Genomic DNA, 20,510 nt, shown 5'->3' with positions numbered 1-20,510 from the left:
TGTGATAGATGAACATTTTTAGGGTGTTTGTGGAAGGGTGCGTCAAATGTGTCGGGATGTTGAAGGTGGTGCGTGGGTCTTCAAAAAAAAAAAAAAAAAAAGATATATCTCTTGTTTCTCCTCAGGAGATCATCAACTGTTGCTGCACCCCCAAACTTCTACTGTAGACCAATCACGGAGGAGCAAAGCTTGCACATCGACCCCCCCTTTTTTTTTTTTTTTGCCCTTGCTGTAACTCACTATGCAGCCCAGCTCTGTTCACCCCCTTTCCACCTGAGCAGCCAATAGGACCAGGCAGGCTGGTCTGGGCTGAGCTGAAGGAGGAGGTAGCGAAGTGTGGTGGGGGGAACCGACCGGACAGGACCAAACACCCGACTCGTCACCCAGCCAGACGGGCAGCAGACAGCAAAGAGAAACATTTCACATGCTGGTGAAGATTCCGCCGTCTTCCTCAATGGATCTACACAGCTACAGGTTCCACTACACATGAGCACAATCCGGGAGACTGATCCCGGTTGACTTTTTGTGGGGGTAAATGCTTCAGGACAACTTTCACGACATGGAAGAGCAAGCGGAGATGGCAAGGGGCCGGGCAGGTAGCTGCGTGGAGTTTCACAGCATCAGGGTGAGTGCCTTTCACGCACAAGTGGAAGTGACAGCTGATGATAGTAATGGTGATGACAGGTCGCATGTGGGATGTGATTGGTGTGGGAATTTCATAGATTCACACGAACACAGGAAGGTGTTTCCACTCGTTCGTTTCACACTCGGACATGAAATGAAGCAGTGTGTGCAGTCCACTTTGGGAAGAGTTCATTTGTCATGACTAGCTGAATTTTGTCATTAAACTTCCCAGTCATGCTCAGCCCACACACAGTGGTGAAAAAAATAAGCTGTTTCGCAATTTACTTCGCCCAGCTGTCGAGTATATGTGGTTCGAATTACGTAACAATCTGAAAAAAAACAATTCTAGAGAACCTTTTTGAAGGACCCCTGGAAATGTCCCTAACATGTCGACTTCAAACCAAAATGGCAGAATTGTTGTTGTTGTTTTTCTTGTTTTTTTTTCCAGGCCTGGCTTCTTGAGACTTTTTTTGTGGGTCTACTCATGATAGACATTTCTACCAAATTTTGCTGTTGCTATGTGAAACTGGCTTCAGGGGCTGAATTTGTAAACAATTGTTGAGCTGAGTTAAGAGTTTCATGTTTTGTGGCAAGTCATCTGACTCGTCTGCCATTTGCCATCCACACCCAATGACAAAAACTCAAGCACTGCACAATTCAGCGTTGTCCATCTGTGTTGTATAGATGATTCAAATTTGGACCAAAAATCTAAGAATAGTTTCTGTTTGAAATACACTTGGCAATGGCCAAACTGATCCTGAAATTTCCTGTTAAACCAAGTCAGGCAATCGAGAGCAGTTTCTCATTTACAATGCCGACCTGGAGGCAAGTTCGGGTTCAGTGTCTTGCCGAAGGACACTTCGGCAGCGGGCAGTTGGAGCCAGGATTCGAGCCGACCTTTCGGACAGTGGATGACTCGCTCTGGCAACTGAGCCACAGCCTCCCTGAATGGCTGCTTCAAGCCAAAATGGAAGACTTCATGTGCCTTTTCAGACATGGCTTCTTGAGACTTTTTTTTTGTGTGTGTCTACCCATGATAGACATGGCTACCAAATTTCATGTTGGTCAGTGAAACTGGCTTTGGGGACAGAACTTTCCCAAAAATTGGCTGACTTCCTGTGTCTTTTTGGGCATGGCTTTTGAGAGTTTATTTGTAGGTAGACTCAATAAAAGACATCCCTACAAAATTTGATGTTACTAAGTGAAACTTTCTTTTGGGGTTGAATTAAAAAAATAAAAAAATAAAAAAGCAAAACCTGGAAGTCATCGAACTTTATTGCAATGCTCTGCCTACATGCAATGATGAAAACTCAAATGTTGTCGATTTTAGAATTGGTTCCAATTTGTAGGCAATTAGACAAGTTCTCTTGGAGTACGTTTTCTGCGCAAGACCACTGCAATTGTCCAAATTGATCCCGAGATGGCTGCTTCAAAGCAAAATGACAGACTTCCTGTGTCTTTCCATGCTTGGCTTCTTGAGATTTCTTATTCTGTCCAAATCTCCCACGTGAGCATAAATCAGCGGCAGGAATGATGCTGACAACTAGCCAAACCTCTTTAAGAATTACGTACTGGAAGCTTTTATTTCATAACGGCAAAACCTCCGCAAGTCACCCAAAGTACGGATCAAGTCACAGGTATTTCTTATTAATGTCGAAGCGTTATTATGCCACTTCAGGTGTTCAGTAAATGTAAACATGCTCATATGGATCACTTTGAAAGGGATAAACACACTCAGTCACAATTGGGGCCAGCTGTGCAAATCCTGTCTAAAGCAGGGACTATGAAAATGTCTTCTTTTCTTAAGATATTTATGAAGCAATAAATCCAGATCAGGGAATACCTCCAAGGAGAACGGTTCTCATGAAGGATTTACGCTGATGTAAATATTTCTTCTTCTTGTGACCTACAGTACCTCTCATCCATTTTTGGTGGGATTACAGACGTGTGAGTGCAAGCAAGTGTACAGTAGTGAAGAAGTCAGGTGACACCACGTGAGGTCGCCTCCAGACTGAAAGGAATGCCACCGACAGTGTGTGACGCGACTTCCATCACACCTGCTGAGAGTAATGTAGCCTTTGTTTTGACACACAATTTGGCTACCATCCATCGAATTGATCGGACACTAACCACATTGAGTCCCATTCAAACCCCTAAACCTCGACTCTAACTCCTAACCCCAAGCCCTTAAACACTAACCACAACCCTAAATGCAAACCTCTAAACCCATAAACCCAAAATCCTAAATCCATGTGACAAACCCTAGCCTTACCCTAAACCTTAACCACAATACTAACCCCGAAATCTAAACCCTAGATCCTAACCACAAGCCTAAACCTGAACAACTAAGCCTAACCCTTAGCCCGAACGCCAACCCCAAACCATCAGTCTAAACCCAAACACCAGCTCTAACCTAACCCCTAACTCTAAACCCAAATCTTATACCCCTAAACACAAACCTAACAACTAACCCTAAATACAAAACCTAAATTAGAAACCCTAACTTTAAACTTGAAGCCAAACCTAAACTCTAAACCCTATCCCCAAACGGAAAGCCTGTCCCCAAAACTCTACACCCAAACCGCAACAGTTCCGATAATCATAAACTATGAAACCAAACCCAACTCCCACAACATTCAGTATCTTGTAACCCAGGATCGGTCACATATTCCCAAAACCCTAAACCTAAGCACAATCCTAAAACTCAACCCCAAATCCACGCCCTGCCCCTAAACCTTAAACCCCACCCCAAACAAAATTACCCGACCCCCGAAAAGGCAACCTGTAACCGTGGATTGGTTACCTTACACTAGGGCTGCACGATATTTAGTTTGAGGATCGTCATTGCGATGTCCGTGTGCTCAATAGTCACATCGCAGGGTCCGCTGCGATGTTGGTCACACCTGTAACCGGTAAATCAACTGTCATATTAAAAGTAACCAGCAGAGGCAGCTGAATGGACATTCTCAAAAATATTGTACACTCGCTGCATTTCCTATTTTGCTCCTCAGAATGAAACGAGGCAGGCACTCGGCAATGTGCGAGGTGTGTTCAGGGACACTGCGTAAATGGGAGCGAATGTGTTCTCTTGTTATATAGTAAAGAATTGTACAAATGGATTACTAGGAAAATTATTTGTATCAGAATGCTTTGGTTAAAACACTGTACGATCACACTCTGATAATATGGAACTTATTTTGTTTTGTAATATAAGAATAGATCAATTATTTTGTTATAATAGTCAGCCCTGCGAGGAACGCAAAGTTATCAGTCCTTTCACCATCGTTCCTGTCAGACTGTGTTGCGGGTTTTTGTTTGCGCATTAAGGACAAAACTCCTGTTTTTGTTTTAATTCCTCATTTAAAAAAAACACTATTGAAGCAACATGTTTTTCCTCATGTTTTTGAGATTGTAGGGTGAAAGCTGCAGCTTACTACTAGTGTCGACTGAATGGGTGGCAACAATGGGGAAATGAAATGCTAGTATTTTGAGGGTAATATTAAAAAAATAAAAATTATAAATTCAACAACATATTGAAAAAACATAAACAGAAAAACTAGGAACTAGTTCATTTTTGGACTGGTGAGTTTAGTTCAAAACAACAGATGTGTAATAATATGATGAGGCAATTAAACATTGATATGGTTTTACAATCATAATGGCCCTCTGAGGAAAACCGTATCTACAATGTGGCCCGCGACAAAAATGAGTTTGACACCCCTGCCGTAGACGTTTAAAGTACCGACAGTTGCTTTGTCATTGTCCCCGTCGGCATTCACCCAAACCGTGAGGAAGGGCTTACGCCATCGTTAGTCGCAGTTTGGCTAACGGCTAACAGCACTGAACGTAAGCGTGTAAACCCCCAGGTAGCATCGACCCCACGACGGCACGTTTCGACATCTTCCCATGTTGAGGAATGGTGGTTGTGTGAGGTATATGCGTTGAGGGAAAAGCATTAAGGGGGTCAGTGAGGCCATCAGCCTCAAGTACGAAACCACAGATGCGCGCGCGCACACACGCACACGCAGTGATTATACGAAGTTGGAGAGCTTTCATTAAGTGTGCTGGACTTGTTCTGCTGTATCATTACCTCGCCCAAGTCATAACATGCCAGGCAATACTGACGATGTAGTGTGTATGCATTTAGACGAGAGTCTTGTACGTGTGTGTGTGCGTGCATGTGCGTGCGTGCGTGCGTGCGTGTGTGCGTGTGTGTGTGTGTGGGATACAATTGCGGTGTATTCAGGCATGCATTTGTTCTCATGACTGATTTAATAGATGTTGTTTTTGGGGTGTGTGTATGTGTTTTTATGCGAGTGTATGGTCCAGAAAGCTAACAAATGCAAGCAGTTTAAAGTCAGATTGTAAAATGGCAGTCCAATAGCTCATCCTGCTGATTGGCTTTTTGGGTGAATGTCTTTGATTTTATGACTTCTGTTTCTGCACTTTCGCCGCTTTTCAAGGATTCAAGGACTTCAATTGTCACACTAACACACGTTTACACAATATGGCACAAAATTTGATAGCCACTATCCCAGATTAGCCCAATAAATCTCAAGATTTTTGACATATTAAACAGAATAAGAAATCAGATCAAATTAGACAAGATTAAAAAAATATATAAATAATACCTGTTTGAAGTTGTGAATGTTTGCAAAGGTGCACATGCAGCAAGGATTTGGATGCAAGCTTTGAAAATAATATTTACCAGGGTCGGCACTGGGTCAACCAGCCAATTCGGCTCAACAGTATAAAAATCTTCCAGCCACACTTGTGTGTAGTTAGCCATAACATCACGTGTGTTTATGTGCCTAAACCTTTAACCACACTTAGCCAGTCCTCGTCACTGGGCACTAAGCCGATAAGCTTTAACAATGTGGGCCCAATTAAAACTACCTCATCATCCAACAGGAGTAGGGCTGAACCAACAGCTTCCGCATTGACCATTCACAAACAGGATGTGAAACGTGTCTTTAAACATCAATAGATCAACAAAGCGACAGGCCTGGACAGTGTGTCCCCCTCCTGCTTGAAAGTCTGTGCCGACCAGCTCGCCCCGGTTATCACACAGATCTTCAACAGATCTGTGGAACGGCGTGAAGTCCCATCCTGCCTCAAACGCTCTACCATCATCCCAGTCCCCAAGAAACCTGCAATTTCAGGACTAAATGACTACAGACCCGTCGCCCTGATATCTGTGGTCGTGAATTCCTTTGAACGCCTTGTGGTGGACCACCTCAAGAGCGTCACAGGACCCCTGCTCGACCCCCTGCAGTTTGCCTATCGAGCAAATAGGTCCGTGATTGACACAGTCAACACGGGACTGCACTTCATCCTGGAACACCTCAACGGCACAGGGGTCCTGTTCATGGACTTCAGCTCTGCTTTCAACACCATCATCTCCTCCTCTACTCAGAGCTTCTTCAGCTCAGCGTCTCATATGCCATCTGCCATTGGATTTAAAGCTTCCTGATGGGCAGGACACAGCAGGTGATGCTGTGGGACATCACCTCATCCACACACACCATCAGCACCTGGGCCACCCAAGCATGTGTCCTTTCCCCGTTGCTCTTCTCTCGCTACACGAACCGCTACACCTCAACACACCCGGCTGTCAAACTCCTAAAGTTTGCGGACGACACCGCAGTCATCGGCCTCATCAAAGACGGTGACAAGTCTGCGTATCGACAGGAAGTGGAGTGGCTGGAGCTGTGGTGGGGCCGACACAACCTGGAGCTGCACACGCTCAAGACTGTAGGTGTAGACTTAAGGAAACATCTTCCGCCACAGCTGCCCCTCACGCTGTCCAGCTGCCCTGTGTCTATCGTTGAGACCTTCAAGTTCCTGCGAATTACAGTCTTTCAGGACTTGAAGTGGGAGACCAACATCAACTCCATCCTCTAAATGGCCCAGCAGAGGATGTACTTCCTGCGGCTTCTGAGGAAGCATGGCCTGCCACAGGAGCTGTTGAGGCAGTTCTACACAGTAGTTATTGAATCGGTTTTGTGTTCATCCATCACAGTCTGGTTTGGTGCTGCCACAAAGAAGGACAAAAATCAGACTGTAGCAGACAGTCAAGGCTGCCGAAAAAGATTATCGGTACCCACCTACCCACTCTTGAGGTCTTGCACACTGCCAGGACTAAAACAAGGGCACGCAAAATCCTCTTGGACCTTCCATATGCTGGTCAACACCTATTACACCTCTTTCCCTCAGGTAGGCGCTATCGAACAATGCAAACTAAAACCAGCAGACATTCCAAGAGCTTCTTTCCATTTTCCATTCACTTCTTAAACAGTTAACTTCCAATTTCCGTAACAGTTTTCAGTGCAAAATGAATCTTTAAACAAGGATCTATAATAATTATTTTAAAAAACGTCGCTTAAAAAAATTCTACTTTACCAAACGCTAACTAATATGCTTTTACAAAGTGCAATCATGAATTGGAACTTAATGGAAGCAATTAGTTAATGCATAAAAGGCATTAATATTAGACTGTAAGCATCAACTTTTCATTTCTTTTGAAACCCCCGTCAATATAGTGAATTGTCAAGGACGGTACATCTCCGTTTTTCTGCTTGGCCATTGGTCAGTCCTGCCCGGTCACAAAGCGCAAAGAACTCGGCGGTTGTGATTTCCCATTATTTTCTTCTGGCGTTTTTCTTTTACTGCGGCAAGCCGAAAAGTGTAAGTCAAGGCAGCTGCGACAACGATTGTTAACTCATTCACTGCCATGGACAGTGAAGATAAAGATTAGGTGGTGAATTTCGGCTTGTCATCCGATCTGTAAATAAATTATTTTACCACCAAAAGCCCTTTCTCAGTCTTGTTTTTGTTATTCTAAAGTTTGAGGTACTCTTTCTTTTGGTAGCTTTGGTGTTTATATTGTCACAGAACACAATATTCTGTGGTTCTTGAAAGATTAGCCAAAATGCTGACAATGTAAGGAACTCTGCTTTGAAAATGGTTGGCAGTGAATGAGTTAATAGTGTGTCTTACCGTGACATGCCACCTCTCCGGCAATGTGCAACTTGAAAATAAAAGCTTCATATATCGCTACATCGGACATCAATGCCATTTGAACCTTTTATTTTGAAGTTGGCCACAGCCTTTAATGAAGCCTTCGCCATACATTCGCCCCCTGCTTGCTGGTTCACTAGGTTGCGGGCACTGCTGCACATGAAGCACTTTTCATATGCAGCAGTGGTCGCATTTTAAATGTAAAAAAACAAAAACAAATCGCTGATGATCAGGCACATTCAATCGTGGAAGCCAAAATCTCAATCACAATTAAAATTAGATTAATTGAGCAGCCCTTAGCCAGCCCTTATTATTTGTTATTATTTTAAAGTTATACTGTTAAATCGGTATTGTTGTTGTTATTATTATTATAATTTCCTTTTTTGTTTCTCTGTTAAATAGTTTTTCTTTACTCTGCGATATGGATCCCCCTGGGTCTGAAATAAAGTACAAACAGATGCAAGACTGTTTGATTGGTCCGCTGAAGACGAGCCCTTCACCTGTCGATCAAATATATTTCGATGTAGTCAGCTATTGGATGCCACTGACGTTATGCTTAATAAACAGTTAACTTTGTTCGTGTTAAATGGGGACTAACACACACAACTCGGAGAGAGGCGCTGACGTTTTAAACGACTTCGCCTGCCTTGGAGCGAGCTGTTTAGCTCCTTAACTCGCCAGCTCGTTAGGTCGTGGGCTAGCGAACACAACACTTAACTTTGCCTTAAGTGTCTCTTTTGTGTGAATCTATGCGCTATGGAACAGGGCTGTGGAGTATTGTGGAGTAACACCCACAAGAGTGTACCAGTCCGCCAGGGTTCCATGAGACCACTCGCGGCTTATGACACAGCCGTCCCAACTCTGTCGGCTCACTGTGTGATCCGCACGCCGGCTCAGCACAACAATGACAATTTACCGAATCCGGAAAAACTATCGTGTTCATTTTATTTATCAAACAATAAGTCAGAATAGTAACTATCATGACAGGTCTACTGCTAACCGTAACCCTAAGACTTGACCCTGTTCAACTCCCAATTACCCCTGAGAGTTTTGAAAGCATTCTTACGTACTGAAGTCCCAGTGGATGACACCCCGATGTTAACTCAACATTATATATGTTTTAAGAAGATGCGTGACATCACTTGGGCTTAATTGACTCCAGACCGAAACTCGACTGTGACCTGTCCTGGTACTGAGCAGACCATGATATTTGTCCGCCTTCTTCCGAACAAGCAAAGACTTTATCTGACCTACATTATCTGGGGCGTGCCCCTGGGTGGGCTCTGGCTCAAGGCTCCTACTTGACCAACTCGTAGCGAGAGAGTCAGGTTTTCGGACGGGAGGCGGTGACTTGGCAAGTTGCGAAGTCTGAGACGTCAGGATGGCGGCAGGAGGTATTAGGCCAGCTGTAAGAGGTGGGTGGGATTAAGTCCGGCTGATCCATCAGAAGTGGACTAGGGGGAGGGGGGGGTGCGGATTCATAGTGGACACTCGGAGAAAGGGGGGGGGGGGGGGATAGCTGGAAGGTGAAAGAAGTGAAGGATGTAAGGAAGTGATGGAGTGTTTGACGAGATGGACCATGGCACTTGTTGCAACAGTCAACTTTTAGAACAACGGTGAGCGAAGTAGTTCCCCCTGCTGCTCAGACCACTGCACTGAAACCACAAAACCGGTTTGAACAAGATTACAAGATAATCATGGCATGGCAGTGACACTTGAGGTCACTGAATATCAAAATCCATTCTTCCTGTGATTGCTTCCCATGAGAAACAAGTGTAAAAAGTAGTTAGTAACTGTGGTTAGCACATTTGCCTGACAGTTCTGAGATTGTGGGTTCTAATCCGGGTCTTCTTGTGTGGAGTTTGCACGATATCCCCGTGATTGTGCAGTTTCTTTTTTTTTTTTTTTTTATTCCAGCTTCCTCCCACATTCCCCAAAACATGCTTCTTAGGTTAAACGCAGATGCTAAATTGTTCTTAGGAGTGATTACGAGAGTGTGAATGGTTGTTTGTCTCTATGTGCCCTGTGATTGGACGTGTATTTTCCCTCTAGCCAAAAGACAGCTGGGATAGGCTCCAGCTCACCCATGACAGTAGTGAGGATAAGTGGTATAGAAAATGGATGGATGCAATTGTCATACAAGTGTAAAATGAAATAACGCACTCTTAATATTGAAACACTGTCTTAAACTACTGTATCTCTGTCTTGTAATGTGTTAATGTGTAAAAAAACAACAACTAAAAACTAAAAAAATAAATAAATCTGCGAATTTCTGACGATTTGAAAATGGCTAATATTGGCCAATAAACTCGGCCGGCTGATTAATCGGTTGGGCCCAAGTTTAAACTATGAGGTAATTACGGAAATTTTGGGGGGGGATGTCAATTATTTGTGTTTTCTCTCTATTTGAGGCAGGGCTTTGTGCCTATTACTTTACCCCATCAAGATGGCTGCTGTATACGCACCTCTTTAACCTCATTAACATATAGATGCTGACAATTAATAGGCGTTGCACTATGCTTCACCACCATGGCCGCTGACTTGAAACAGGCATTTTTATGCCATCATGACTATTTGACAGATTAATGCCATTTGTGGACTTTTGTTGGCCAACAATCACATTGCTGTGGGTCCAGTATTCCCCAAGCTCATGTAGCTGTTGGACAAGTACTACACCTAGGTTTGCTTGTTTTGGCAGCTTCACGACGTTTACACTTTTTTAACGAGACAAATCACGGCAAAAGACAACATGCGCTGGCAAAAAATCTTTTTCCTATGTTGCATCAGAGCCAAATGTTTGCTGCATTGGCTCTAGTCGTCCATTTGGGCAAAACATTAGGTACAACTATTGTGTTGGTTCTCTGACTAATGTTTTGGCCAATGGGATTTATTTCTCATTTTGTGGAAGTGGAGTCCTGACAAATAAACACACACGCACACAATGCGGAAAAGAAAAGGTACAAGTCCAGCGGAGTTTTGTTTTCCTTACTTGGCTTTGCTCCGACATGCCACGTTTATTTTTTGTTTCATTTTTGTTTGATGTTATGACAGCGCACTTGAGCCCCTGTGGTGGAAAAGGAGGCTCTGTCATGCTTTCAAAACACCTTTCAAAATAGCAACACCAATGCGTGTGTGTGTGGATGTATTTGTGTTTATGTGGACCCTCATAAAAAAATAAAAAAAATAAAAAACACGTGAGTAGGATAATTATGACATCGTCGTCATCTTTTCATTTAATAAGTGTAATTGTGTTATGCATATAGTCCAGAGTGTTGCATTAGTTAAAGCTGTTTTCCTTCTATAAAATATAAAATGCATTTATTATTTTTTATATCAAATAACTGGTTACATTAATTATAATCAAATGAATTATAAATAATATAATTATTAAACTTTTTTTTTTTACCTCAAATGAAAAATGACCTGATCTGTTATGTTATTATGTTAAATATATTATCATATTATCCCTTTGTTTTAATTATTAGGGAATCTGTATCCCCCCAGATTCCCCCCTGACCCAAAAAATCCCAACATCAGCATGCAAAGCTTCCTCTATGCGACCTATGACCTTTTTGTTTATTGTCTGACCTTGAGTCAGTGGGAACGACTTTAGATGTCCTCTCGCTGTCCAGGTCTCTCCTCGTGGTCCCGGCCCCCCTCCCAAGGTGGAATGTGGCTTTTAGACCTCTTGGCTCCTGACCTCTCTGATATGATACAATACGAGACCGAAGCTGTGAACGTGACTGTTAACTAACACACACACACGCACGTATGCATGCACGCACGCACACACACACACACACACACACACACACTTGCGCACACACTCACACACACACACACACGGAAGTCAACTAACACACTTGTCTTGTGTTGATCAGCCTTGGTGGCTCCACGTCTGCATCCTCCAACCGAGAGCTCGAGAGCCCCGTTGAGCTTTCAATTTGGTTCCCGAACAGACCTTTTCAGAATGTTTGCAAACAGTAAGCGCCAGCGTTCTTCCAGGTAGCAGAAAGTGACTTTTTTTTTTTTTTTTAACATTATAAAAAATGTATTCAGCAGAATCTGGCAGGATGTAGTATGCACTTCTAAAGGGACAGAACAAAACGTCCATCATCAGGTTTTTGGAAGACATTTTTGCCACTGAGAACTAATGTGGGCTTCTGTAACTCCTTGTTTGTCATTTTGCAGGAGAGTGATTAAAATTCTATGGCTGCAATAAAATGCATTTTGCACATGTTGCACATACCCGCAACTGCGGTGTTGTCATCTTCTTCAGTTTCATAGGTTGGATCCCGGTCAGTGTCGTCAAGGTTTCCTGAAAAAACAAACAAACGAACTGGGATTATAATTGTTTAGTGCAATAGTGGTCTAAATCCAAACATCCATCAAATCTATCATTATTTCTTGGAAGATGATAAATGCATTCACTTATACAGTGTAACCTTGGTTTTCGTAACTAATAGTTTCCAAAAAGTCTGACAAAACGAAGTGTTACGCAGCCCAAAGCACTATTTCCTATAGGAACTAATGTAAATCGATTTAATCTGTTCCAGACACCCAAAAATATATTTTTTTATAGCAAATAACTGTAGATTAACATCCAGAAAAAATAAATATAAATGAAATGAAATACCTCCATGAAGATTAAATCGCTATTACCTTTATTTCACCTTAACGTACACGTTTAAGCTTACGAAAGTTTTGGCCGCTATGACCATGTTATAGTCTGTTAGCACCCTCTATTGGTAAAAAGCTCAATGCACCTATGCTGTGAGATATATAGTTCAGTTAGTAAGCGATCGGCAGTGCTTCACTCAAGGGAGTGCTGCTCCCTTTAACACAGCAACGTCTGACCATACTTAAACTTGGCTGACAAAATGTGAAGTTAACAGAAATACAGATGGCGGAAACACCGTGACTGGGTACATCCGAGTAGCAAACAGATCGTAATATGGCTGATATATCCATGATGTACGAAAATACAATTTTGGTGAAAAATATCGTCAAAGACCGAATCTCATGAGAACTGTACCATACAATAAGCAAGGTTCCCCTGTACTAATGTGCGGATTAGTTTTGGGCATCGAGACTCGAGAACAGACGAGAACCGGGACTAACATTCTGGTTCTCTCAGAATCGTCCATCCATCCATTTTCTGAACCGCTTTTCCTCGGGTCGCGTGTGTGCTAGAGCCTATCGCAGCTATGATCGGGCGGGGTACACCCTGAACTGGTCGCCCGCCAATCGCAGGGCACATACAAACAAACAACCATACGCACTCACATTCACACCTATGGGCAATTTAGAGTCTTTAATCAACCTACCACGCATGTTTTTGGGATGTGGGAGGAAACCGGAGTACCCGGAGAAAACCCACGCAGGCATGGGGAGAACATGCAAACTTTATTGTTTATTTATTAAATTTAAATTTAACTTTATTGTTGTTTATTTGTTTTTGTTTTTATCGTTGAATACCATATGAACAACAATAATGGGTTAATAAACAGTAATCAAAAAAATAACAGATTTTGCAACAAACTTTAATGCAAAATAGTTGTTGCCAATTTTCAATTCATCAATGGAATATTCGATAGAATCGATTCGAAAAATATTAGATCGTGACACCTTCAACCTACAGCAGTAGAAAATAATTTTCAAATCCTTGTTCTTGCCATTTGCCCTGTTTTCTCAATCACTGCATGACATCACAACAACAACAGTCGTAGTGGTCGTAGTGGTAGTCGTAGTAGTAGAAGAGCACATGGCAGCACGTCAACAGCATGTCAACTCTCTGCGGGCACGCCACACTAATCGGATTAGTCAGGTCACAGGGTGTGCATGCGTGTGTGCATGCGTGTGTGCATGCGTGTGTGCATGTGTGTTCGTGTGTGTGCGTGCGTGCGTGTAAGAGGACAGTGGCCAGGCTCAGACGTCTGCCTCTCTGTCTTGTCTCTCTTCGCTATCACGTCACGTTCGTCTGTCTGTCTGTCTGTCTGTCTCATCTTCCGCAAAGGTCTGAAACAAACATTTGTTTTTTTTATTCAGGCTCTCGTGGCAGCCTCCTAAGTGGCAATAATTGTAGTTTTGTCGAGGATGCTCATGTCATCTGGTGCATGTCATCTGGTGGGGGGCGTGGCAGGGATATTTAATGTTTTTGTTATTAGCCAATGGGGCAGCTGGAATTGAGCCCTGTCAACTCTGCATAGCAACAAGTGAGTGCTTGTGTGACAAGAAAAAAAAAAAAAAAAAAAAAAAGATCAATTTTTTGGGATAAATGTCCTCCTCCTACTACATATGACAAACCTTTTACTACCACCTCTTACTACTACTACAACATGTTATACTACCTTCTACTACCTACTACTACTACTACTACTACAATGCTACTAAATAGTATACTCCCTTTTACGCACTACTACTACTTCGATTACGACTATTACTACCCACTAATAATAATAATACTGCATACTACTCTTCTACTCCTTCGACGACTACAGCATTTAATATTACAGTACTTCTACTACGATACTATACTATATACTACAGCCACCTACAAATAAATACTCCTTCTACTATACAATAGTACGACTGCATACGGTACTATTACTTCCTACTACTACATACTACTGTACTTCTACAAATACACAAATACTTCTACCGCATACTACGATGACAACTACCACATGGTACTAGCGGTACCTACAATTTCTCATATTACCTACTAATAGTTCTGATACTGCTACTACTACTACTACCCACTACTAATATTACTACTAAGTACTAACACTACTCCTACTACTACTTCTTCCACCACTACTATTACTACAACTAGTACCTACTACTACTTATAATACATCCTACTACAAATAATATTGCCAGCTATTGTACAACTACTAATTCCTACTACTATTAAAACTATTATATACTACTACTTCCACTCCATACCATTACTACAACATACCACTAATACGTTTAGTGCATCCTGAGTACTACTAATAGATACTACTACTTCTACTGTGTACTACTACCTATATTTTTTCCTACTGTATTACCTACTAATATTACCTTCATAGATACTACTGCTAACTTCTACCTACCATATGCTATTATATAGCATGCTATGTACTACTTTAAAGTACTACAACTACCATTACTACTAATGCAGGAAGGCTGTTAAATTAGCGTGGTACATGACCTTATGGACAGGACATGGCAAAGAAAGGAAAAGTCTGCAGCGTTGCTATTGTTGTCAACCTTTGGCCGGCAGAAAGAGCGCCAACAGTGCAGGCAGGCAACGCACGTGGCGTTGCCAACCACAACGCCGACACACCCTGGACCGAGTCTGGCGCGGCGCTCTGGATCCTCCACACAGACCAGACCAGACTGCTGCTGTCCGGAATAACAACATGAAACAGACAGCTTGCCTCGAAAAGCATCTGCACTGGCTCCAACTTCAGCTGGACCCTCATTTAACTGTACTGCATCATACTGAGAGCTGCTTCTAATATTACATTAGAGGAGTGGTTAGGAATGTGGCTTGTTAGCAATAGTTCTCATATAGCCTATAGTTAAACAGCCCAATCATTGATCATGATACATGAATCATGAACTAGTGTAAGTCCATCCATCCCTTTTCTGAACCGCTTATCCTCACTAGTGTCGCGGGTGTGCTGGCGCCCATCTCAGCTGACTTTTGGGCGAGAAGCGGTGTACACCCCGAACTGGTCGCCAGCCAATCGCAGGGCACATACTGTATAAACTAACAACCGTTCACACCGACAGACAATTCAGTCTTCAATCAACCTACCACGCATGTTTTTGGAATTAAACCGGAGTACCCAGAGAAAACCCACGTGGAAACAAGGAGAGCATGTAAACTCCGAACGGAGGCCGGATTTGAACCCTGGACCTCAGAACAGTGAGGCAGATGTGCTCACCATCAAGGATTACAAGAACTAGAATAAATATATTCCATTTTTAAAATGTATTCCAATGTAATTTACTATTTTATTTATTAAAATGACCACAGTAAATATCATTTTCAATTTTAAAAAAAGTTTAAGAATTTTCTAATTTAATAAGATTTCTAAATAATTCAATCGCAACATTAATGTATTCTTTTAAACGTTTTCTGTCTCCGAAATCTTCCAATTAAGACATTATAGTCAAGCACGTCTCTTTTTCCTGTCAATTCGCGTACTGCTGACATGTCAAAATAAAGTGTAGCTCAAAAAAAGAAACCAATATGTCACACTCTGTTCCGTGTATGCATTTTATTTTGGTAATAAATCGGAAGTCTCTTGTTTAACCCCGTCTAACTTGACGTTGGTGTTGGAATTGGTCGGTCCTCTTGCGGAGGGGGGTGGGGTCTCAGACCAAATTGCGCCCGGTCGGAGTCAGCAGCGTCGCGGCGTGTCTCTTGGCGAAACCCCGCCGTCATGGATCCTCCTCGGGCTTGCGTCCAGCTGTCCGCCGGGTAAAAGCAACAACTTTATCGGACCACCGTGTCATGGGAATACCAATTGCCCGGTGCGCTCGGCCCGGTGGATCCGTTTCTTGATGGAAAGCATGTCGCCGCAACAACAGCAGCAGGGCGCCGCCATGGGCCGGAGCGGCTCCGACTCTGTGGCCGGGAACAACGCGTCACTCGCGGATAGTAAGAAGGTAGACGGCCGCTCCTCTTTCCCGTTCTCTCATTTTTTCCCCTGAAACATTGTGCATCCTTGTGTGCGCATCTTACACAATCAGCAAATCAATTTCGCACACTTTGTGGCCTTATATGTGTCTATTTTATTAAAATTTCCATAGCCTCTATTTGTAATCAAATGCAGTGTTTTAATGGCAAAAATTGCATTTCTGTGGGGAACTACCACTTTACTGACCAACTGCAAAATATTTGTGGCAACATTTAGCTTTTTTTTTAAATTATTATTTGTGCCCCCCAAACAACTTTTTGTGTTCAATTGTTGAATTTACAAGCACACATATTACATTTATTGGCAAATAGTGTTTTAATGAAGAAAAGAAGAAAGAAAAAAGAAACTAATTTACATGAGAAACTAGCGTGTGTGCACAACATGAAAAATTGTGGGAAGCATGTCACTTTAATTTCCGTATGATGCATTTATTATTATTATTATTATAATAATATTCTCTGCGTTTTTTTTGTTTTTTTTTTACACACACGTTCTAATTTATCATGATGCTTTATTAGATTGACACATAACATTAGATTAATTGATAAGAGATCGATCACATTGATTACAAATGTGTTAAAGTGACTGACGTGCGCGCGCGCACACACACACACACACACGCACACAAAACAAGTGCAGTGGTATCAACAAATCCTGGTAAACAGCGCGGCCAGTGGTCATTGTTGGAATCGCACTTTTATTTGTGTAACGCGATCCAATTTTGCATTTAAAAAGTTAGAATTTCCGTTTTTTTTTTTTTTGTAACCGTTTGGCGATATATATGTATGGCATTTAAAAAAACTATAAAACTAAGATCAAGTTTAAACAAACAAAAAAAAGAAAACGCAAAGTTTGTCCTTTTGATTGTTGATGCACTGGTAGTTTTCCTCCCAAAATATTTAAGAGTGAATGTAGCACTCCCCATGCGCTTTGTGATCAAATACTGCATTTCTGTGCACAAATCCTGCCCTTTTGTGACCAAATAGTGTTTTAATGGACTTGACATTATGATATTTACTTGGAAAACTAACCCGTTTGGGCATCATTTCTGAGGCATTTTCCTTGGCTAAAGTAGCCTTTTTTCATACCATTTTTTGCACATTTGTGCCCAAACACTTTTTGACTTGACTATTGCATTTGAACACATACTGGATGTTGCCCTTTTTGTGACCAAATAGTTTTTTTAATGGCACAATATCACTTTTACATGGGAACTAGCCTGTTTGAGCAATCGAGTGCACTAAAAAGTCTCTTGACTTGATACATCCATAGCCTGTTGTAGACTTTTTGTGATAAAATATTGTGTTCTAATGGCAAAAATGTTTTTGCATTTGCATACTGGGAAACAATCCACTTTCATTCCAAAATATATCATTTTGTGACAATATATGACGGGTCTTTTTCCCCCACACATTTGTGGCACAACACTACTTTTTGTGTTCAACTGTTGCATTTTATGCACAGATATTGAACTTTTTGTAAGCAAATATAGTGTTTTAATGGTGCAATATCACATTTACAATGAAAACAAGCCTGTTTGAGCAACATATATCCAAGTGTACTAAATAGTCCCTCTTTTCTTAACATACTGATAGCCTGTTGTAGTCATTTTATGATCAAATTCAGTGTTCTAGTGGCAAAAAATATTATTTGCGTAATGGGAAACTACCACCTTTCTGGTGAAATATCTCATATATGTGACCGTTTTTGTACAAAAAAAAAAAACAACTTTTCATGGTCGACTCTTGCATTTTTGTGTACACATCTTGCACTTTCCTGGCCATATATGCCACAAACCAAGTAGTGCAGTCAGACATAAACACCGAGTAAGCATGTGGTATTGGTATTTGGAGCATGTAATGCTGCATTTCACATCGGTGAAGGCGTCTCAAATGTGTGTAAAATTGTAGATGTTTCCCCCCCCCCCCCCCCAAGAGTAGCTGCACCCTGGTGAGCTTTTTGTTATCATTAGTACATTTCACTCGCGGTCACCAAAGTGCTCACAAGTGTCGAATTTCCACATGCCGACTTTTATCTGCCTTTTTGACTCGAGCCGCTCACGTCGGAATGACGGATGGGCTGCTTGGTGACAGGTACCTGCATAATATACGTCCACGTCGATAGATAATATAGTTTCATTAGCAGTGCAAGCTTTTGTGAGGAAATATAGGATTTTAATGGCATATCATATCTACGTGGGAAACCAGCTTGGCTAAGCAAAAATCTATCATTTATTATCAAGCTTCTGTTTCGGTGGCCCAATATACACTCACTATTTTCAAATAATAGTTGATGAGTGGCAAAACACAACATTCTCATCGCCTAATGTAGCCTTATTGTGAACAAATACAGTATTTAAATAGCAAAATAATGCTTTACATCAATTAACTTGTCACTCAAAACACATCTTTCCCCATTGAAATAAAAATAAATGCAATTAATCAGTACCTGGTCAAAAAAAAAAAAAAGAAAAAAACATTTTTGAAACGTTTTTAACAAGAAAAAGAGCCCTCTATAGTATTGTACTTTATGAAAACATACAGTAATATCACTTTGTGCTGTACAAAAAAATGCAGTAATGATATAACAAAATAAAATGTAAAGAATGAAATATTTATTTGCGTCAATTCAATGGACATGATGCTGCTCCTTCTGGTGTGCACGCCTTGGCCACGTGGGGGCAGTATAATATCCATCCATCCATCCATCCATTTTCTGAGCCTCTTCGCCTCACTAGGGTCGCGGGCGTGCTGGAGCCTATCCCAGCTATCATTGGGGAAGGAGGCGGGGTACACCCTGAACTGGTTGCCAGCCAATCGCAGGGCACATACTAATAAACAACCATTCGCACTCACATTCACAGAGCCTACCATGCATGTTTTTGGAATGTGGGAGGAAACTGGAGTAACCGGCGGCAACCCACGCAGGCGCGGGGAAAACATGCAAACACACGGAGGCTGAATTTGAACCCGTGACCTCAGAACTGTGAAGCGGATGTGCTAACCAGTCGTCCACCGTGCCGCCCCAATATTATACAGGCATACGCATATACAGTACATGGAGTCAGTCATAGCTCCTCAGTAAGCTGTAATATTAGCTATTTGCAGAGGATAAAGAATATACTGTATGCCTGAGTATGGTTACATTATCTGTCTACATGTGTTGCTTGACAACTTGTGTTCAAATATCCATTGCTTAAAGGGTTATAAACAGCATGACACTGATGCTGTTATTTAGCTTATCCCATTATATGTTAGCATTAAGCTCGTGGACTTTTCCTCTTCAAATACACAACATGTTATTCTCTTTGTTTTGTTTATTTGATAGCGAATTTCACCTGGGAATGGCATTAATCAGCTCAAAGCCTCTTTTTTTTTGTTGGCCTTTTGTGTACAAATACTAATACAGTGGTGCCTTGAGTTTAAAGCGTTCCGTGACCACGCTTTCAGGGATGGATATTTGAACACAAACGGTGGAGCAACATGTGTAGACTGATAATAGTATACAACAATACTCACAGGCATATATTATTTATCCTCTGCGAAGAACGAATACTGCGGCTTACCGAGGAGCTTTGACCTATTATACTGTCGCCGAAGAGAGATCATTTGAGATATGAATGTTTTGAGTTACGAGCAGGCTCACGGAACAAATTCAAGTTGTATCCGAAGGCACCACAGTATGCTGTTTTAATGACAAAATATTGTCTAATACGTCAGATTTGGGGGCAAAGAATATATTTTGTCAAAATACAACTTGTTCTGGTGGACTACTGAATTTTTGCGTGCAAGTATTACACTTTTGTGAGCAAGTGTACCATTTTGGAAGGAATAACCCTTTAAATAAAATACATTTTAACTAAAGAACACAAGAACTATAAAGAAAGCTAAACCTCGCTCTGCATTAGGAGGAGAACAGGTGCTTTCCACGAAGTTGCACAATGAGATGAAGAATTGAGAATAAGTGGGCTCATCAAGTCAAGTCAAGTCAACTGATAGATTGTGTCTCAATACTTTTGACCACAGACGACTTTCCCCCTCGCCACTTTTCCATCTTTAGCGCTTAAAACTCAATTCCTCTTTTTCCTTCTCGTCCGCTGTGGCCACTTCTCTTTTCATTCCAGCCGCCACACTTCCTCTTGTAGTCTCTCTTCTGCCACACACACAC

At 41.8% G+C, this 20,510-nt stretch overlaps 1 protein-coding gene across 6 annotated transcripts in view; it reads left to right on the top strand.

The window, feature by feature from the left end:
• The first annotated feature begins 241 nt into the window (after nucleotides 1-241).
• The window catches only part of LOC133410959 (rho GTPase-activating protein 20-like), a 54,591-nt gene continuing 34,322 nt past the window's right edge, over nucleotides 242-20,510 (top strand). For 2 of the 6 annotated variants that reach the window (XM_061692659.1, XM_061692657.1), the window contains exons 1-3: nucleotides 242-625; nucleotides 2,537-2,690; nucleotides 14,915-16,311. In XM_061692659.1, the coding sequence (XP_061548643.1) occupies nucleotides 16,207-16,311 (105 nt within the window). In that variant the 5' untranslated portion in view covers nucleotides 242-625; nucleotides 2,537-2,690; nucleotides 14,915-16,206. The remainder of the gene's footprint in view (nucleotides 626-2,536; nucleotides 2,691-14,914; nucleotides 16,312-20,510) is intronic. The other 4 variants (XM_061692661.1, XM_061692660.1, XM_061692658.1 and 1 more) reach the window with 3 other exon arrangements.

The sequence above is a fragment of the Phycodurus eques genome, chromosome 12 (genome assembly GCF_024500275.1).
Source record: "Phycodurus eques isolate BA_2022a chromosome 12, UOR_Pequ_1.1, whole genome shotgun sequence".
NCBI classification, from domain to species: Eukaryota; Metazoa; Chordata; class Actinopteri; order Syngnathiformes; family Syngnathidae; genus Phycodurus; species Phycodurus eques.
The sequence above is the reverse complement of the archived record's forward strand: the minus strand, read 5'-3'. Positions and strand labels throughout refer to the sequence as shown.